We start from the raw sequence: 16329 nt of genomic DNA, 5'->3' as shown, positions 1-16329 counted from the left end.
ATTTTACATCACTTGGATTTCATAATTTGTAAGTATTCTCGTTAAACTAGGTAAAGGGACAAGAATTTCTATTTCATTTCGACCTTCTGGACAAATTTCTGAACGTCTAGGCATTTTCGCCGAAGTTCACGAAGTTTGTAGTCTCTTTAGACACTTTAATCTTTCTCAATAACAACTTTCTCGACATCATCTAGGCATTCTCGGAAGAGTCTACTAAGTTACACTTAAAAGTATTCTAATTCAACAATATTGTTTCTATGTCGTGTCAAAATCTAAGAGAGAATTCAACAAGTGATTTAACATTAAACACACCTAAATGAACTTACAGAAAATGCATTTGTTTATAAACTCAGGTAAAGGAGAAAAAAATGAGTAAACGTTCTTATTTACATCCATAATAGAAGAGGTCAAAGGAAGAAAAAAGGGTGCAATCGCGAACAAGTTTACTCGTCCAAGAATTGGCTGTGTCTATCTTGAATTTCAATATCACAGTATTCTATTGCTTTCTAATCTCTCCTATTTGTAGTAATGGAAAGTAACATATACGAGCTAATGGTCCACTTGATGATTTGGTAGAGTCGGATTCTTTCTGAATGCGTGCTTCCTACATCGCTCAAAAATGCTGTCATATATCAGATCGAATTGAGTTCCTGCCCTTTCCCGGTTTATAATGAAAAGAATGTGATCGCCTTCCACAATCTTGTAATACCTAAATTAAAAAGATCATTAAGAAATACAGTAGTTCGACTTGAGCAAAACTCTGCTGATTATCTCTCTTTTCCATCACATTTTAGCTTCGTATAGAAAACATATGCAAATAAGACAGAATCTAGTTTGCGCACGATAAAAGTAAATAATTTTCCCATTGTACTTGAGTGGTAAGAGGTAACGAACCAGATGCCTGGTAGCAAAGGTTGGCAGTCTGAATCTTGTACAATAAAATGACTAGGATGTTCGACTGGGAAACGAGGATGTGTCATGGATATGGTGTTGAGTGCACCATCATTGTCCCACCAATCTTCATCCCTATCATTCATCAACGAATCATTTGCAATTTGATATACGGGAAGTGAAAGTTTGATTTCAAGTATCTTAGAATAAAGTGTATATAATTGAGGCGAATTTGATAAGAAAAATAAGTGGTACTAACCTATAACCTTTATAAGGGGGCATGATATCAGGAGGGTGTCGCCATTGGCTCATTTGCAGAACTCTAATAAAAAGCAATGGGTGTATTCCAAGAATGCCAGAAGGAACTGTTATACCCATGATTTTCCTCGTGCGCTTGGTGGCATAGCTGAAGTAGTACGTGTCAGGAAATGTACGTATATTGCTGTTCAATCTGAGCGACCCCTGGATTGTAAGATCGGGAAGTATCCAGTCGCCTGATGCAAATGGACCGCTATTTCCCAATAGACAATCAATAAGACCGCAAATGCCCATCTTCTTCCATGACATGTTGAAGTGATCAAATCCAAAATTGTAGAAGTTCTTTAGACATGGAATGTCAAACCAATCGTATATTATTACCCCTATACGGCATAGCTGCAGTAGACAGATGGGCTTTAAGGACCTCCCATCTTCTGGCCTGCACATATTTTTCATTACAATGAAAATCGAGGATGACATTACTTCAAGCAGATGGAGTATTTCGATAAAATACTAGACAATAAAATGGACAAGATTTGAACCTTTTTATATCTTAATATTGTCCCCGACTCTCTAGTCCAACTTATCACCATAATAATCAATCAGAGGGAAAAATGAAAATGGATTACGTTGAGTAATTGCAATTAAGCAATAACAAACACATTCAACTTCTAGTATAAATTGTCCATGGTCACACCATTAACAGCAAGATTTTCACTTATTTTCTAAAATAAACAGGTGCATATCTCCATTTCTTAGAGGTAAAAGATGGCTATTCAATGGTTAAAAAAAAAAAAAAAAAAAAAAAAAAAAAAGCAAGATTTTCACTTATTTTCTAAAATAAACAGGTGCATATCTCCATTTCTTAGAGGTAAAAGATGGCTATTTAAAGGTTAAAAAAAAAAAAAAAAAAAAAGATAAAAGAAAATGAACTGTAAAAAGAATGGTTGACTATTCATAAAACTTACTGCATTCCATCTAAATAGGTTCTTGTTGTCCCATTAAATGCTCCGGATAATGACGTTATGCTTAGTACCCAGTTCTCTGAAGTATCTTCATACCCTTCGAATGCCTGAAGTTAATTTGACAATCTCTTTCATTTACTATATCAAAGTTGTTTTATGTCTCACTGTTAACCAATTCATTTACGCAAAAACTCACCTTATCTGCGAGCATTTGCTGCAAAACCCGAACAACCTGTGCTCCAGCCGAATGTCCCACAAAGTGAATGGGGTGATCCTCGTCCCATTCGGGGTAATGCCCTGCATTTTCGCAATTATACAAGTCAAAAACACAGGAACATATATGGCATATTTGGTGCAAAAGATTAGATAACAAAGAAAAGCTAATCTCTTGCTCATTATTCCGTCCAATAAAATCCAATACTGCATACCAAGCGTGCACATAATTCCCATATCCAAAGATCTTAGTATAGAACCGAGTTAAGAAAATTGCAGCAGAGGGCCAGTTATATTCCTACCCTTTTCGTAAATCCTCCCAAATTGAGAGTGCCCACAAGCCTTGCTATGTTCTTCTCCGAAATCAACTTGCCCACCTTTGAGATAATAGAACAATTCTCTAGCCCTGAAACCTTAACCCAATCAATTATTGGAAAAGACTGTGCATAATAAAACCAGAAACATCTATACGAAACAAATGAGCATTTGTATGATTGAATTTGAAAAACACCCACCTGTCATATATGCTTGTTAATGAGCCTAAATCAGGCACAAGAACCCTATCATCCTTCTTCTCTGCCCCCGCGAAATACGACAAATTCCCCAATCTCTACACAATCATAAAGAAATATCCATTCTTGAAAATTTGTCGAATTTCATAAATGTCAATGGGATCATATACACATATATAAACATTTATACATATATACATACCCCTTTGCCAAAACCAAAGATTCCATGAACTAACACAATGGGAGGCAAATCACCTCCACTTGTTGTCTTGTTTGAATCATCCCCTTTCAATCCATTCTCCAAATTAGGCTTAGAGAACCAGTCACTCACAGCCTGTGAGAGATCACCAGCTAAAGCTGTGCTGAATATGTAAAACCCATATGTCAAATGCACCAGAGAAGTCAAAAATAACTCAGTACATTGCAGAGCTGAAATCCACCATCTAATCATGTTATTTTCTTAAAGACCCACAAATTTTTTATAAATATGAATCTGCTTTTTTTCCTCAGAAACAGCCTTCTTCAAGAAAGACAACAGAAGACTCTAGATAATCAAGAAACCCCCTCAATGGTGCCTATAGGGGGGCCAAAATGTATTCAAAAATTTTCAGACCCTTGGAAAATGGGTTATTCATTTCTTCAGCTTTTCCCCACAATTTTCTCATTGCCCCCGTTTCGTAAAGTCGTAACGACCAAATGACCAATCAAGAACTTGTACGAGGGCCTTTCTAGAGGAGGGTTGGTCGAGATTGGTGCCACGTGTCTTAGTGTAATCATACAAAGACTTTCTGCGTAGTGGGACCCACTGCTATTGACAAATGGCGTAAAATAGGCCAAGGGACAAATACCTATGATCCAGGTCTAATGAGGAGATTTTGGTGAAGAATCCAGAGAAGTGGAAATTACAAAGAATGTCAAATTTGGATTTGCATTTACAAAGATATGACTTTTTTAAAGTTCTTGTAAAATTGTCATTTTTAAACCTTTTTATTCTTTTGAAAACTTTCAATATCTTATATATTCTTCATTAAATGAGATATGATTGCCTGTCAATAGAATAATTATACAAAAAGTCATAATACTAAAGAAGTAATATCATTTTTCCATTTTATTCTTGAAGAAATAACAAATTCCCAAAAAACACTATCATCGTATCTTATCTCCTTTTAAATTGCTTTTCATTCTTAAACAAAGAAACCCTACAAATTGATTTTAGCTCTTCTATTTCTTCCGCAGATTATCAGATTAACGCACAAATATGCAGACTAACGCAGTCATACAGGTAATACATTGTTGTGTTGTGTTTCATTTTATTTTGATATTTCACTTCATTTTTCTATTTTGGTTGTTTATACAAAGTTTTCTATGCAACTTATATTTTTTCGTTCCTTACTCTATATTTAATCTATTCTTGTTGATTTTTCGCAGGTTTCATGTCCTAAAGTTTATGGGTTTGGTTGAGAGGTAAGCTTCAACCATTTTCAAACACAAAGTCTATAAATCTAAATTTTTTCTATAATTTTTAATTAGATGTTTTGTAAAAATTGTTACTTTATTCATGTTCTAAAGGTCTTCGAAAATTTATTTATTTTTTGGAACGGATATCGTACCACTATACGTTGTTCAATTTTGAAGCTAAAAATTTTGACAGTCGTATGTTTTTTCGAAGGATTTAAGTTTCTGTGTTTGGTATGATTTTTTTCTTGTCTTATGTTACCCTTACTTTGTAACTTGTGTTTGTCTTTCCTTATTAAGTTCGCTGTCGATTCTGCTTGATTTATTACAAGTTTTGTGTTGTGAAATTTATGGGTTTGGTTAACAGGTAAGGTTTACTATTCCTTCAATACAAACTCTAAAAATATACAATTTTTACCATAATTTGTAGTTGGCATTCTCTGAAAATTATTACTTTGTTCACGTTTTCAAGGTTTGGTATTTTTTTCATTTTTCTTGGAACAAAAATTACTGCAATGTACTTTGTTCAATTTTCATGCTCGAAAATATGAGTTTGATGTCAATTTTTCTCTACTGTGTTGGTATCGACAGATGAACTGTCCATACCGACGATTGAGGTCAATTTTTCTCGATAGTGCACATTAGTGTAGACATGAATTTGATTCATTACGTGTTGTATTTTTATGTTTCAACATAATCTAATATGTGTTTCTCTCGCTGTACCTTGCAGGACAAATGGCCTTACTTGTGTAGAAAGTCGGGTAGGCAAAAGAACTGTTTCGTGCACTATCGAGGGAAGCAACAAACAATGAGAAAGCGTGCAACGGATCAACTGCGGGCCTATATACACAAACACGATCCCCATGGACGAAGCTTTATATTTTCTGTTACTTTGTAATATTCTCGTCCAATGATTACATTTTATGCAGCTTTGTTTATTCGAAAGTGGGATACTGTCATTATAGGTTATGGCTAAACTCCATTTTTTTGCGGTATGTACAGTTAAATTCTTCATTTGTAAAAATTGTACCTTTGCACCCACGTATCAATTTTTAATATTATACATGTTCTTGAAGTTGGTCTATTATTTCTTAGTTAGAATGTTGTAATGGTTCACTGAGGATATGCAGGATGTGGGGTTAGTTCACAACAGATGGACGAAATTTGCAAACTATGAATGGTTATGTAAACTAATATTTGTTTTGCAAAAAAGGCACTAGCGTCTCTTTCGACGTTCATAGGTCACGGCGACCAGTTGATTATGTTTCCATATTAAATGTGAATCCCTGCTTAAGTTATGATTGGGTTAAGATGATGAGCCATTAAAAGTGCCAAAATCATGACAATCATGGTATAACTAATGCAGTATATTGTAAATGGATCTGTATTTTGCTTGTGAAGTTGAAAATATATTTACCTGTCTGCAAACGATAATGGAATAGTAATGACAATGTAAGTTGAAGAAAATAATGTATGCTGATAATGTGCTGGGGAACACAGTAGGTTGAGCATATGTTACGATATTTACGTACACTTCTGTGAAATGTTCGGTGCATAAGCGTGAGAAATAATGAAGATATGTGAAAAGAGATTTTTTTTTCGCTGATTTATTCAAAAATTCGAAAGAGCACTTCAACTGTGAAACTGTTTAAAGTATTTCAATCCAATTTTGAAAGGAATTGTCCTCTTCCTTCTGTTTTCCATAGTAGTACTATATGACAAGAAATAATGTTTATGATGCACTATTAATTGAGTCCACTATTTATAATGTTGCTAATTAGAATTTATTTGGTGGGGATGAAAATTTAATTTTTTAGTGGATTGTAGTGACACAAGGTTTTGCTTCCATAATAGTAAGGATGATTTTGGTCACGTCCTCTGCGTACATGCAACAACAGCATGTCTATAATGGATAACTGCAGTAGTGTATTTTTGGAAGCCGTTATTGTTCCCAACTATCGAAAATTACAAAGACTATCTATCGAGAACGACATATGAACTGTTGGAATGTAATGTTAGTGTTTTGCTTGTGAATTGTCGTCTCATGAAAATCAATTTTCCATTTCGACAAACTGTCAGTCGAAACTAATGGGACCATAATGATCGGCTAAGTTTATAATGAAAATAACGTATTCATCCCGTTTGTGCTAATGGAACCGTAATGATCGGTACTTTGCTAATGGAAAAAAAAGACCAATTTTTTGTTGGCATACGATAATAATAAGAAATTAATAACATAAGTTCGGAATGTACACTACATGGGGGGAATATTTTTGGAATTACATTGGACAACTACTTTTACACATCACGCTTGTTCACATAACTTGTGATACAATGAGGTTGGAACATGTGGTCCAGTTATAATCAACTCTACCACAACGAGTGCAGTTCCTGAGCTAGGTAGTGGACTCGTATCTGGCTCACTTACATTGCGTGGATGGTGTACCTGAAGAACGACGTACAGTAACTGACAAAATACGAGTACCCGTTATTTCGTTCGGAACAATCCGGTCCACTTCCCGCGTAACGGGAGATATTGCTTCCATAAATGCACCCATCCAGTATTCCATTTGTCATCATCATAAACAAACTTTTTCTCATTAGACACGATGAATCTCAAATGATTACTCATACCTTATATGTTGGGATTGTAATGGTAAGAATTCAAAATCAATATGTCGGCATTTAATGAACACTCTCAAGTCACATTTTTTTGACCTTTAAAATGAACAAATTGTCACCTATCCATTGTTATAGTCCCCTTGTCACAAGTAACAAGAACTATTCAAACTTTGATTAAATTATCACACAACTTTCGTGACATGTCACATATTTGTGTTAAAAAAATGAGCAGGTTAATTTATCATTCAAAAAGAGTATAGTCTTAGGCTTTAAGTCAAAATATGTATAATCCAGACATTGGTTCAAATTGTAAAGTAAAATCTAGCATCATAAAACTAGATATGTTAGTACTAGGTGATGATATAATATAAATTTGGATAGTTTCAATTATTGAGGCTAAATTTGACAATTATCTAAGGTTCCTCATTTATGGTTGCAAAATTCATTCAAGCTACAAAGAAAAACCTATATTTGGGGAATTAGATATATGAGAGTGATGATTTAACATAAATTTCAATAGCTTAAGTCATTGGAGACTAACACATTGTATTTTAAATGTTGAAGATACATTTGCAACCGATGTAATAGATTAGGGAATAGTGAGGTAATTGTGTATATAAATATTCAAATTTGGGTGGTACAGAATAGTAACTACGCATTTTTTAAAAAATTATGCTGTTCAAACAGGGGCCTTTGAGAGGGCCATGTCACGGAGTTGAGGTGTCAGCCACTCAGCTCTTGTCACAGAGCTTGTCCCGACCCTATTTGTGTAGTAGGCCCCTTCTTTTCGAAAATAATTTTGCTATATCACAACTACAAGGTTCTGCGTGTCAAACCAACAAAATCGCATAGGTCCCACTTCTTATCCGAATCATAGCTTGGTCATCCACATTCTATCATTAGTGTTGTGGCGTCACGCGCTTCATAAGTTAGCCCTCGTTTGAGCCCATTAAATTTATAATACATTTTTCTCTATTTTTTTTAACCACATACTTTTCAATAAAATAATATTACTCATAAACCAAAATCTTTCCTTCTTCTTCAACCACACAGTTTTTTTAAAAAAAAACTCTATTTTAAAAATTATAATATCAAATAACAGGGGCCAACGGGGGCTAAATGTTATTGTCTATATCAAAATAGTTTTCACATTTTTGTTTGGAAAAGATTTTTTTAAGTCGAAAATGATTTATTTAGAAATGCATGATTAAAAAATAGAAAAAAAATTCTTTTGAATATTGATACTCGAATATTGTTATTTTAATTTTATTTTATATTTCCAATTTAATTCTTGTTTAATATGGATTAAAATCCAAGTCAAAATTAAAAATTAATTTTAACAAGATATGTTATGAGATTCACAATTTTTTAACTACATATTTTTGTCAACTTTTATAAAAAATTTAATAAAAAATTGATTTTATTCCCACAAAACGAGGCTAAATCAAACCTAAAAAACAATATTTAAAAAATTATTTAAATGTGATGTGATGGATAGATATTTTTAATCCTTATCCAAACCGGAGAATGCTACTTGTACAATGTGAACTTACAATGTGAGGTGGAAAGGGCAAAATTGGAAATTCTCCCAGAAAGAAACACGCTATATTAAAAACACACGCTATTAGAAAGAAACACGCTATTAGAAACACATGGAGATATTAAATTTGTACAGTTACTTCTTTTAACTCTTGTAGGAAACGAAACAGATGCCGGATGAAAAACCCCTCTAAAAATTTCCCCAAATGTCATGAACGGCTACTGTATATAACTTTCTGGTGAATCGGCTGAGGGTTTCCGGCGCCACGCTAGAAGAAAAAGCCCTCTCTCAAATTTTCCCCAATTGTCGTGAACGGCAGCAGCAATTTTGTGGTTTGAAGTATCAATTCGACGAAAATATTAAGGAAAGGGGCTTTACAGGAAGGTACGTTTTTTGAACAACTTTAAGGTGCCGTTCTTGAAGAATTGTTCCTGCTATTGTAGAAATTTCGTTGTTGGTGTGATGAGTGAATGTCGTGGATTGTTGATATTATTACTGTATCCCAAAATATCTATGGCTGAGACTTCATTCATGTTCGAAAGTGCATAAAGTTTGTAGTTTTGTCGAAACCGGTTTCTGGGCTCGAAATGCGGCATAGCTGCGACTTCATTCATGGTCAAAAGTGTATAAATGCTCGAACCTGTATAGCTGAGAGTTGATTAATGTAAAGAAAAACTTTATGTATTGTATAACTTTCTCTTTTTGGTGCTTGATTCCCATTGTAGAATGCCAGGAAAGAACTCCGGATTATGTCACAGCTGTAGGAGTAAAGCCCACTTTTTTGCCGAATGCCCGATAAAAGTCCGATGTCCAACGTGTAACCAAGGTTTTCAAAAGTGGTTTGAGGTAGAACGGGCTACAGCCAACAAAGGAAAATTCTTCAAATGTTGCAGTCTTAAATGTGGTTTCTGGGAGTGGTGCAAAGAAGGGGAATCAAGCGGCAAAGCCAAAGACGTTGTTGTTATGTTTCCGAAGCCGGATCCGATAGATTCAGTTGATGATATGTCCCGCATGTTTCAGTCACAAGTTCGGCTAAACGATGAACAAGAACTCCACATTTCTGTGAATGTGACGATCCAAACGGGAAATTCAAGCACCGAGTGGAACACCAAGGGCAAGGGGCCGGCTTGATTGGCGGTGCATTTGTGTTTAGTTATATCGAATCTTTTGTTTGTGTTAGCAGTGTTAGCTTTAGCAGAGTCAATGTTAGGTTGTTGGTTTTATTGTTATCTCCTCCAATCCAGTAGATGCAGAGGAGAAGAGGTTTTTAGCATGCAACAGAACTATGTACTTTAACCTTTGGAGATGTAATATATTTTCCTTTTTTCTGGTGTTAATTCCACACATTATTGCTTTGAGATTATTTCTGGTTCTGGTTCTACTTCAATCTTGTTGCTTATTTCTAGTTCAATCTCCTTCACCTGGAGATTACACGGCCATTTCTAGTTCAATCTCTGAAGAATTAGATTGGATCTTATGCTCAATACTTGTACCCCGTCTCAATTTACAATGTCGATCAACGTATGGCTTGCCAAATGGTTGTTGAACCTTATATTTGTCCTGAAACTGTAAACTCTTATCTGCTGACGGCAATAGAGCCTTTATCTATCATAAATTTAGGTCCTGAATGTATAGAAAACAGCTATGGACATGGGCCACAGTTTAGAGAACATGGCATTACATCTCCACTCATTTTTTGATGTCTGATTTTCTTCCTGCAGATCAATTTAACAAGGTAATCAGTAATTAAAATTTATGATAGATAACATGGCATTACATCTCCACAATCGTGTAAGATCCTAGATGTAAATGAAAAACTTTTAAGTTGTTTGCAAAGCTAAGTAGCTAATCACACATCTATAGAACCTAGTCGACCCAAAATACCAATGAAAAACATACTGCTGCTTCACAATTAGGACCAGTTGACTAGATTTTGATCATTTACATGCAAGTTACACATTTACATACCAAAATATGAAAGCCCCAGGTATTGCATAAGAATCAAAGGGCAAACCACGAAAGAATAAACGTATTAGCAAAGCTTCCAGCAACAGATCGAATATAGATTACAATTGAAAGAGAGATTTCCATTGAACACTCCAAGAATAAGATAAAACCAAAATCTTGAATTCTCATATTTCTCCAAGATTATAAATCAAGCGATCACCAAAGTATACCGAGGACAGAAAAACAGATAAATAAACCATAATTCTAACATCAAAATTGACCTAGAATTCGAATATGAAGCAAAATGTTTTTCATCAAATTCTTTACAAAATTCGAATATGAAGATGGAAATTCTGTCATCAAATTCAAAACTTCTGTCTCCCAACTGATTGGCAAAAGACCTTCAATTTCCATCTTCAAACAATCATGGCTCGAAGCATTTACTGTTGCATCTTCATCTCTGCCGAGAATGCCAACAATTCCATCGACCCCGATGAACATAACATAACAAAATGCATGACCTACTCATTGCCACCTTGATGCCATTCCTCTGGATAGTAGTAAGGATGTGCATGACCTATTATAAAAGAGGACATCAATGTAAGAACAAATTATGGATGAAAAAAAGGAAAAAAGAAACGTGTTTTAATATAAATGCGTACCTTGAGAATTGAATGTTGGATGGGTCGAGGACGGATGGATCGGTGTGGAACTCGGTAATTGTTGTGGAAACACTTGGCTATCATGGTCACCCTACATCAAAATAGGAAAGCGCAAATGACACAACAAACCTACGAACGGGATAAATTAAAGTTACTTACCAACAAGAGCTGCGAGTAGGAGAACGGAATGGGCATTGACAAATCATGTTGTTGATGAGCTTGAATGGACGATGCACCATCTGGTGGATAAGTACGCCTAGCAGTTGGTCTTTTGCCTTTCGATGGAGCCTGCACGTACAGTCGAAAGAATGAGATATAAATGTTAGGAGATATAAATGTTAGGAATCCGTTTCACTTCAGAAGGTAACATGCGAACTTACCGTTGCCTTCTTTGACGTTGACTCTAACGGGCCCTTTCTCCGAACTCTTTTAGGTGCACCCTTCTTGTTCACCGCGTTAGGGTCCAGTACTGTGCAACTTACATTCTTTTGCGAACCTATGTTGTTCGATGACACTTGAGTAGTACGTTGCAGTACAACATTGCTTCCGCTAATTGACCTCGAACTCATGAGTTCCTTCTCTTGAACTCCTATCCATTCCATAATTGCAAGGGTCCGACCTTCATCTTCTGCAGCTAGATTGGTAATGGTAGCGAAAGCCTGACACATTCTATCATAACGCAACTGTCCGGGAGTGCTGACCAATCCACTATAGCTAACAGCGACCCTGGTGTGTGCTCTACTAACATCCCTCCTCCATCTTCGAAGTACATATCTATCTGGGAGTACACGAACGTCATTACGGATGAGTACTGCGATTGCATGCCTGCAAAGAATTCCCCGAAACTCAAACAAGTGACAAGTGCAGACAATGTCACAGTTCTCCCTATTAAATAACACTAAGAATCTTTTCTCTTTCGCCGATCCCTGCATAGCACATCGTCGCATACCTCGTAGGTCGACCCCGAATAAACATCCGCCGTAGATATGATGTCACAATATACCTTCCCTGCGAACTCCACCTGCACTTCCCTAAATTTTGAAATTGTGTATACTGCCTGAAATTGCTGCTCAATTTCATACGTCGTTGCACACGGAACCATTTGCGAAAATGACTTGAAATCAGCTTGGAACTCCTTCTCCACCTTGTTCCGTAGTGCACGTTCATACTGTTCCACAAATTGCTTTAGCGATGTTTTCGAGTGAGCATATACATCGAAAAAGGCATTCATACTCTCAGATCGTTGTGTTGATGACATTCCGGCCCAGAACGATGTTTTTAGAAAGCAAGGAACCCATCGACCTTTATTTTCGTAAAGACCTGACAACCATTCAATGTCTTGCAACTCATATTTATCTATCATTATTTTCCAACCGGCCTCGAATTCTTCGACATTCTGTGAATCATACACCAATACGTGTATAGTCAAAAATATAGATCCTTTGTCCACATGGTAACCAAACTTCTCTGGCAATTTCTTTAGAATGTGCCATAAACACCATCTGTGCTTCGTATCAGGGAAAACTATTTGTATTGCATTTTGCATGGCCCTGTCTTGATCGGTTATTATTCCATGTGGCACTTGATTGTGCATGCACTTAAGCTATGTCCTAAATAGCCAAACAAAAGTATCTGTGTTCTCATTTGATAACAAACCACAACCAAAAAGCGTTGATTGTCCGTGGTGATTTACGCCAACAAATGGGGCAAACGGCATATCATATTTATTAGTGAGGTACGTTGTATCGAAGGTCACAACGTCCCCGAACTCCTTATATGCTTGACGACATCGATTGTCTGCCCAAAAAACATTTCTCAACCTTGAATCTTCGTCCAGATCAATGCTAAAGTAAAATCCCAAGCACTCTGCTTGCATTTCTGAAAAGTAAGACTGTATTGCTGCTGTATCTCCCTCCCCAAGTTTTAATCGCCTCACTTTTTCAATATAGTTCCTACAGTCCTTTTCCACACAACTAAGATTCTCATAACCTCCTGCTTCAACAATTGCAGAGTTGAAGCTTTTGTGCAACGAAATCCCTGCCAGGTCATTCACTTCAATCTTCCTTTTCACATGTGCACTTATATCTCGGTTGCATCTAAACAACCTTGACTTCGAAGGACTTGTCTTATGGTTATGGTCGAGGTGTACTGTTCTAATTACCCAGAAACCTTGATAATCAAAAGCTGCAGAGATCCTGGCTTTACAACCTGTCTGGATTGTTGGTTGCGGCTTCAAAGAGCTGCTCGTACAACCGCTTCGTTGTCCTTCACGACTACATGTCAACGTCACATATTGCAAAACCCCATCGTCATCTTTCTTTGAATTTCTTCTCCTGACTGGGAAACCAACCTCATATGCATATCTCTTATAGAACTCGTAAACTTCATTTTCGTCCTTGAACTTCATACCCACCTGCGGCACAATCCCACCATCTCCTCCTCTCGTTTCATCCACACATGCGCTCATATTGTCTTCCACATTCACATGCTCCAATTCTACTATGACATCATCTTCCACTGCTTCCATAATTTCGCGGCCTACATCAAAATTAAAATTCCCATTCAAAAACCAATAACCCCAAATTTGTTACAAAAATGCAGAATATGAAAACTGTACTCTTTCATTATCAACAATCCTACTTTTATGTATTAACCCTATTACAATTACATTTAAACAAATTGGCTTGCCTTTCTATTCATTTCATAGACAATCCATCATATTTACATAGATGAATTGCTTCACAGAGTTCTAGGAATGCTATATTGCAGCAGCAAAAACACTATCAGACAGAATATCTTAAAATGGCAAGTGTATTATGGTTGAGGGAGAGACATATTGCATATGATCTGAATCGAGAGCATTGACTAGCTTTTTGTAATTTCTCTGATACTGGATATTAACATCTTTAGAGAGGCTAAAAGGTTCAATGATTCTCTTCTCTCATTTTCAGTATATATTATGCTTTTAAGAGTGGAAATTTATAAATATGGCGTCCTAACATAGTTCATATGGTTCTATTTTCTGCGTGTTATTATAAATTACAGCACTGTTCCTTCAAGCCCCAAGAAGTCGATCCACTCTCTCACAGAAATCAAGCTACAAGTCAGGGATGTATGACCATTATACTGTTATGGGCAATAACTATCTATCATTTACCAAAAACTGTAAGCCCAAGTTACTTCTAGATTTCACCTTATTACCAGTGGTTGTTCAATAGATGAAATTGTAGTCTCCAACGTCAATCGCATCTGCTTCCTTTGTTCTGCTGGGTGGGTATGCTGTCACCGAGAAGGTAGATTAGTCTCTGACGGTGTAGGGCAAAAAAGGCCAGAAATTATTGGTGGTTTTGTAGGTACAATTTACGCCGGATGCCGTCGCCGGGAAGGTTACTCTCCGACGAAGTCGTCCAAATTTGTTGAGGGAGGACAGCTCTTTCTATGAAGAATTTCTGGTGTCTGAATATAGCTTCTAAGAAAGGAGCTGGAAAGTGATATTTCCATTTTGGCGCCATTTTGTACAGTTCCTGTAGCAAAGTTCCTTTTTCGTTTTTCACATTTTTTTTGTTTTTGTTTTTTGGCCCTTTCCACCTCACATTTTAAGTCCACATTGTACAAGTAGCATTCTCCATCCAAACCAATCCTTGCCTCGCTTCCCAAAAGCTCTTGACAGAGTGGAGATGGGCATGGTCGTAATGAATAATTGCCTATTCCGTTGCCATCCATGATCTTGAAAGCCACAACAAAAAATTAAGTTGTGTCAAGTTAAAAGGATGCATATATTTGTCTACAAAAGTCATATAATGATCTAACTCTTTCATAAGTAAAATAAAAAGGTGGAAAAATAATGTGATGGATGAACAAATAAATCATAAAAGCTTGTCCCTTGAAGAGGGAAAGCAATAGTTCAAAATAAGTAATCACTCGATAATGTAAGAGCGTGTCTGAAACATAGTTAGCCCGAATGGGTATACTTGATATGATTCTCAGACTTTGTTATAGGGTAATAGATAGCAGCATTAATAACTAGAAGTTCTTCTTTCTTTTTGTCCCCCATATTCGATTCCTCAACCTTGGCATACAAGTAAGAAATATTCCCACAAAGCTAGAAAGAGGTTTTAAGCCCTTTGAATCTTAACCCTACCCTGTTGACTCGCTTGCTTTTCCATGGGAAATCCACTTGCTTCCCAATAGGAATAAGCAAAGAATTAAAGAATCGTATGACTTGCAAATGAATTGCTAATGATTTTCAAAATTTACGGAAAGTCATCATATAATTGCAGTTCTCATATTAGAGAATAATAATTTTTGAGCAAAGTAGTAATAACTCCCTACATCTATAGGAGGTTGAATAGCAAGAAGAACGAATTAGGACTGCGAAAAAATTTAGGCTTGTTTAAGTAAATATGTTATATAATAGTTAAACAAAATGACACACTAAAACATGCATATTTTATAGCATGCTGACGGTCAGGGCTGCCACTCTATCCTAAAGCAGATAAAAAAAGAGTGGAACTTCTTGTTGGTTTTTAAAATTTGATTAGGGCATGTTTGAAATGCTTCATTTCCCATAGAAAATATTTTTCATTTTCCATCCAAATGGTATGTTTTATGGACAAAATTTTCCATGGAGTTGGTTTCCCACCCAACCCTCCCACCCGCCCAATTTTCCATGTTTTTGAGAAATTGGTTTTCCTTTGATTTTGGAGGAAATTGGTTTTTCAACTTTTTTTTTTGGGAATTGGAACAAATTCTATCTTCAATTGTAACAAATTATTTCCCTTTAATTAAATTTTCAATGAAAAATAATGTTAAACGAATATCAAAAGATAGAAAATTTCAACATTTTATAGGTGGAAAACTATACCAATCAAATACATTTAATTGACAATTCTTAGAAAACAAGTTCTAGGCAATTCAATTCCTGAAATTCATTTTTTTCCATCAAAATTTCATTCTTGCAATCAAGCAGTCTCTTAGGGTGTGTTTGATTGCATTTATTTTCTATAAAAAAATATTAATTTTCTACCCAAATTCCTACTTTGAATATTTGATTGCTATTTTTTCCATTGAAAATATTTTCTAACTTTTGAAAATATACCTAATTTTCCTTATTTTTAAGGAAAATATTTTCTTTGGGGGAGTATGTTTTTATTTTCCTCATAACAAGGAAAACATTTTTTTTTATAAGTGATATTTTTCATGTCAATCAAACATTTGGCTCTTTTTCCAAGAAAAATGGAATTCAAATTCCATTTTTCCACCAA

General features: G+C 35.7%; 4 protein-coding genes and 1 long non-coding RNA gene across 6 annotated transcripts; 2 read left to right on the top strand and 3 right to left on the bottom strand.

Annotated features, from left to right (window-relative positions):
* Window positions 1-317: 317 nt before the first annotated feature.
* LOC111376767 (lipase-like) lies at window positions 318-3515 on the bottom strand. Of its 2 annotated transcripts, XM_022999755.1 has the most exons (8): window positions 3042-3515; window positions 2843-2937; window positions 2630-2733; window positions 2311-2411; window positions 2118-2221; window positions 1151-1588; window positions 895-1026; window positions 318-709 (listed from the first exon to the last, which is right to left on the bottom strand). In XM_022999755.1, the coding sequence occupies exons 1-8, from the start codon at window positions 3288-3290 to the stop codon at window positions 550-552; spliced, it is 1383 nt and encodes a 460-aa protein (XP_022855523.1). In that variant the 5' UTR covers window positions 3291-3515; the 3' UTR covers window positions 318-549. The 2 variants fall into 2 exon arrangements, with proteins under 2 accessions (XP_022855523.1, XP_022855524.1); XM_022999756.1 differs by lacking the exon at window positions 3042-3515 and having other exon boundaries at window positions 2630-2740; window positions 2843-2935.
* A 565-nt stretch (window positions 3516-4080) lies between these two features.
* Window positions 4081-5214, top strand: LOC111376777. Its single transcript, XR_002699533.1, has 3 exons — window positions 4081-4121; window positions 4268-4303; window positions 5025-5214. It is a non-coding gene; the product is annotated as an uncharacterized LOC111376777 (long non-coding RNA).
* Window positions 5215-8675: 3461 nt separating this feature from the next.
* Window positions 8676-9738, top strand: LOC111376775. Its single transcript, XM_022999770.1, has 2 exons — window positions 8676-8840; window positions 9182-9738. The coding sequence occupies exon 2, from the start codon at window positions 9183-9185 to the stop codon at window positions 9585-9587; it is 405 nt and encodes a 134-aa protein (XP_022855538.1). The 5' UTR covers window positions 8676-8840; window position 9182; the 3' UTR covers window positions 9588-9738.
* A 1186-nt stretch (window positions 9739-10924) lies between these two features.
* LOC111376752 (protein FAR1-RELATED SEQUENCE 4-like) lies at window positions 10925-12611 on the bottom strand. The gene is made up of 5 exons (XM_022999726.1): window positions 11986-12611; window positions 11446-11890; window positions 11225-11353; window positions 11066-11156; window positions 10925-10980 (listed from the first exon to the last, which is right to left on the bottom strand). Exons 1-5 carry the CDS (start codon window positions 12609-12611, stop codon window positions 10925-10927), a joined length of 1347 nt encoding a protein of 448 aa, XP_022855494.1.
* Window positions 12612-12668: 57 nt separating this feature from the next.
* Window positions 12669-14577, bottom strand: LOC111376751 (protein FAR1-RELATED SEQUENCE 5-like). Its single transcript, XM_022999725.1, has 2 exons — window positions 14430-14577; window positions 12669-13603 (listed from the first exon to the last, which is right to left on the bottom strand). Exons 1-2 carry the CDS (start codon window positions 14575-14577, stop codon window positions 12669-12671), a joined length of 1083 nt encoding a protein of 360 aa, XP_022855493.1.
* Window positions 14578-16329: the final 1752 nt, after the last annotated feature.

Source organism: Olea europaea, unplaced genomic scaffold (assembly GCF_002742605.1).
Source record: "Olea europaea var. sylvestris unplaced genomic scaffold, O_europaea_v1 scaffold156, whole genome shotgun sequence".
NCBI classification, from domain to species: domain Eukaryota; kingdom Viridiplantae; phylum Streptophyta; class Magnoliopsida; order Lamiales; family Oleaceae; genus Olea; species Olea europaea.
Note: the sequence above shows the minus strand (reverse complement) of the source record. Positions and strands in the feature narration are given on the sequence as shown.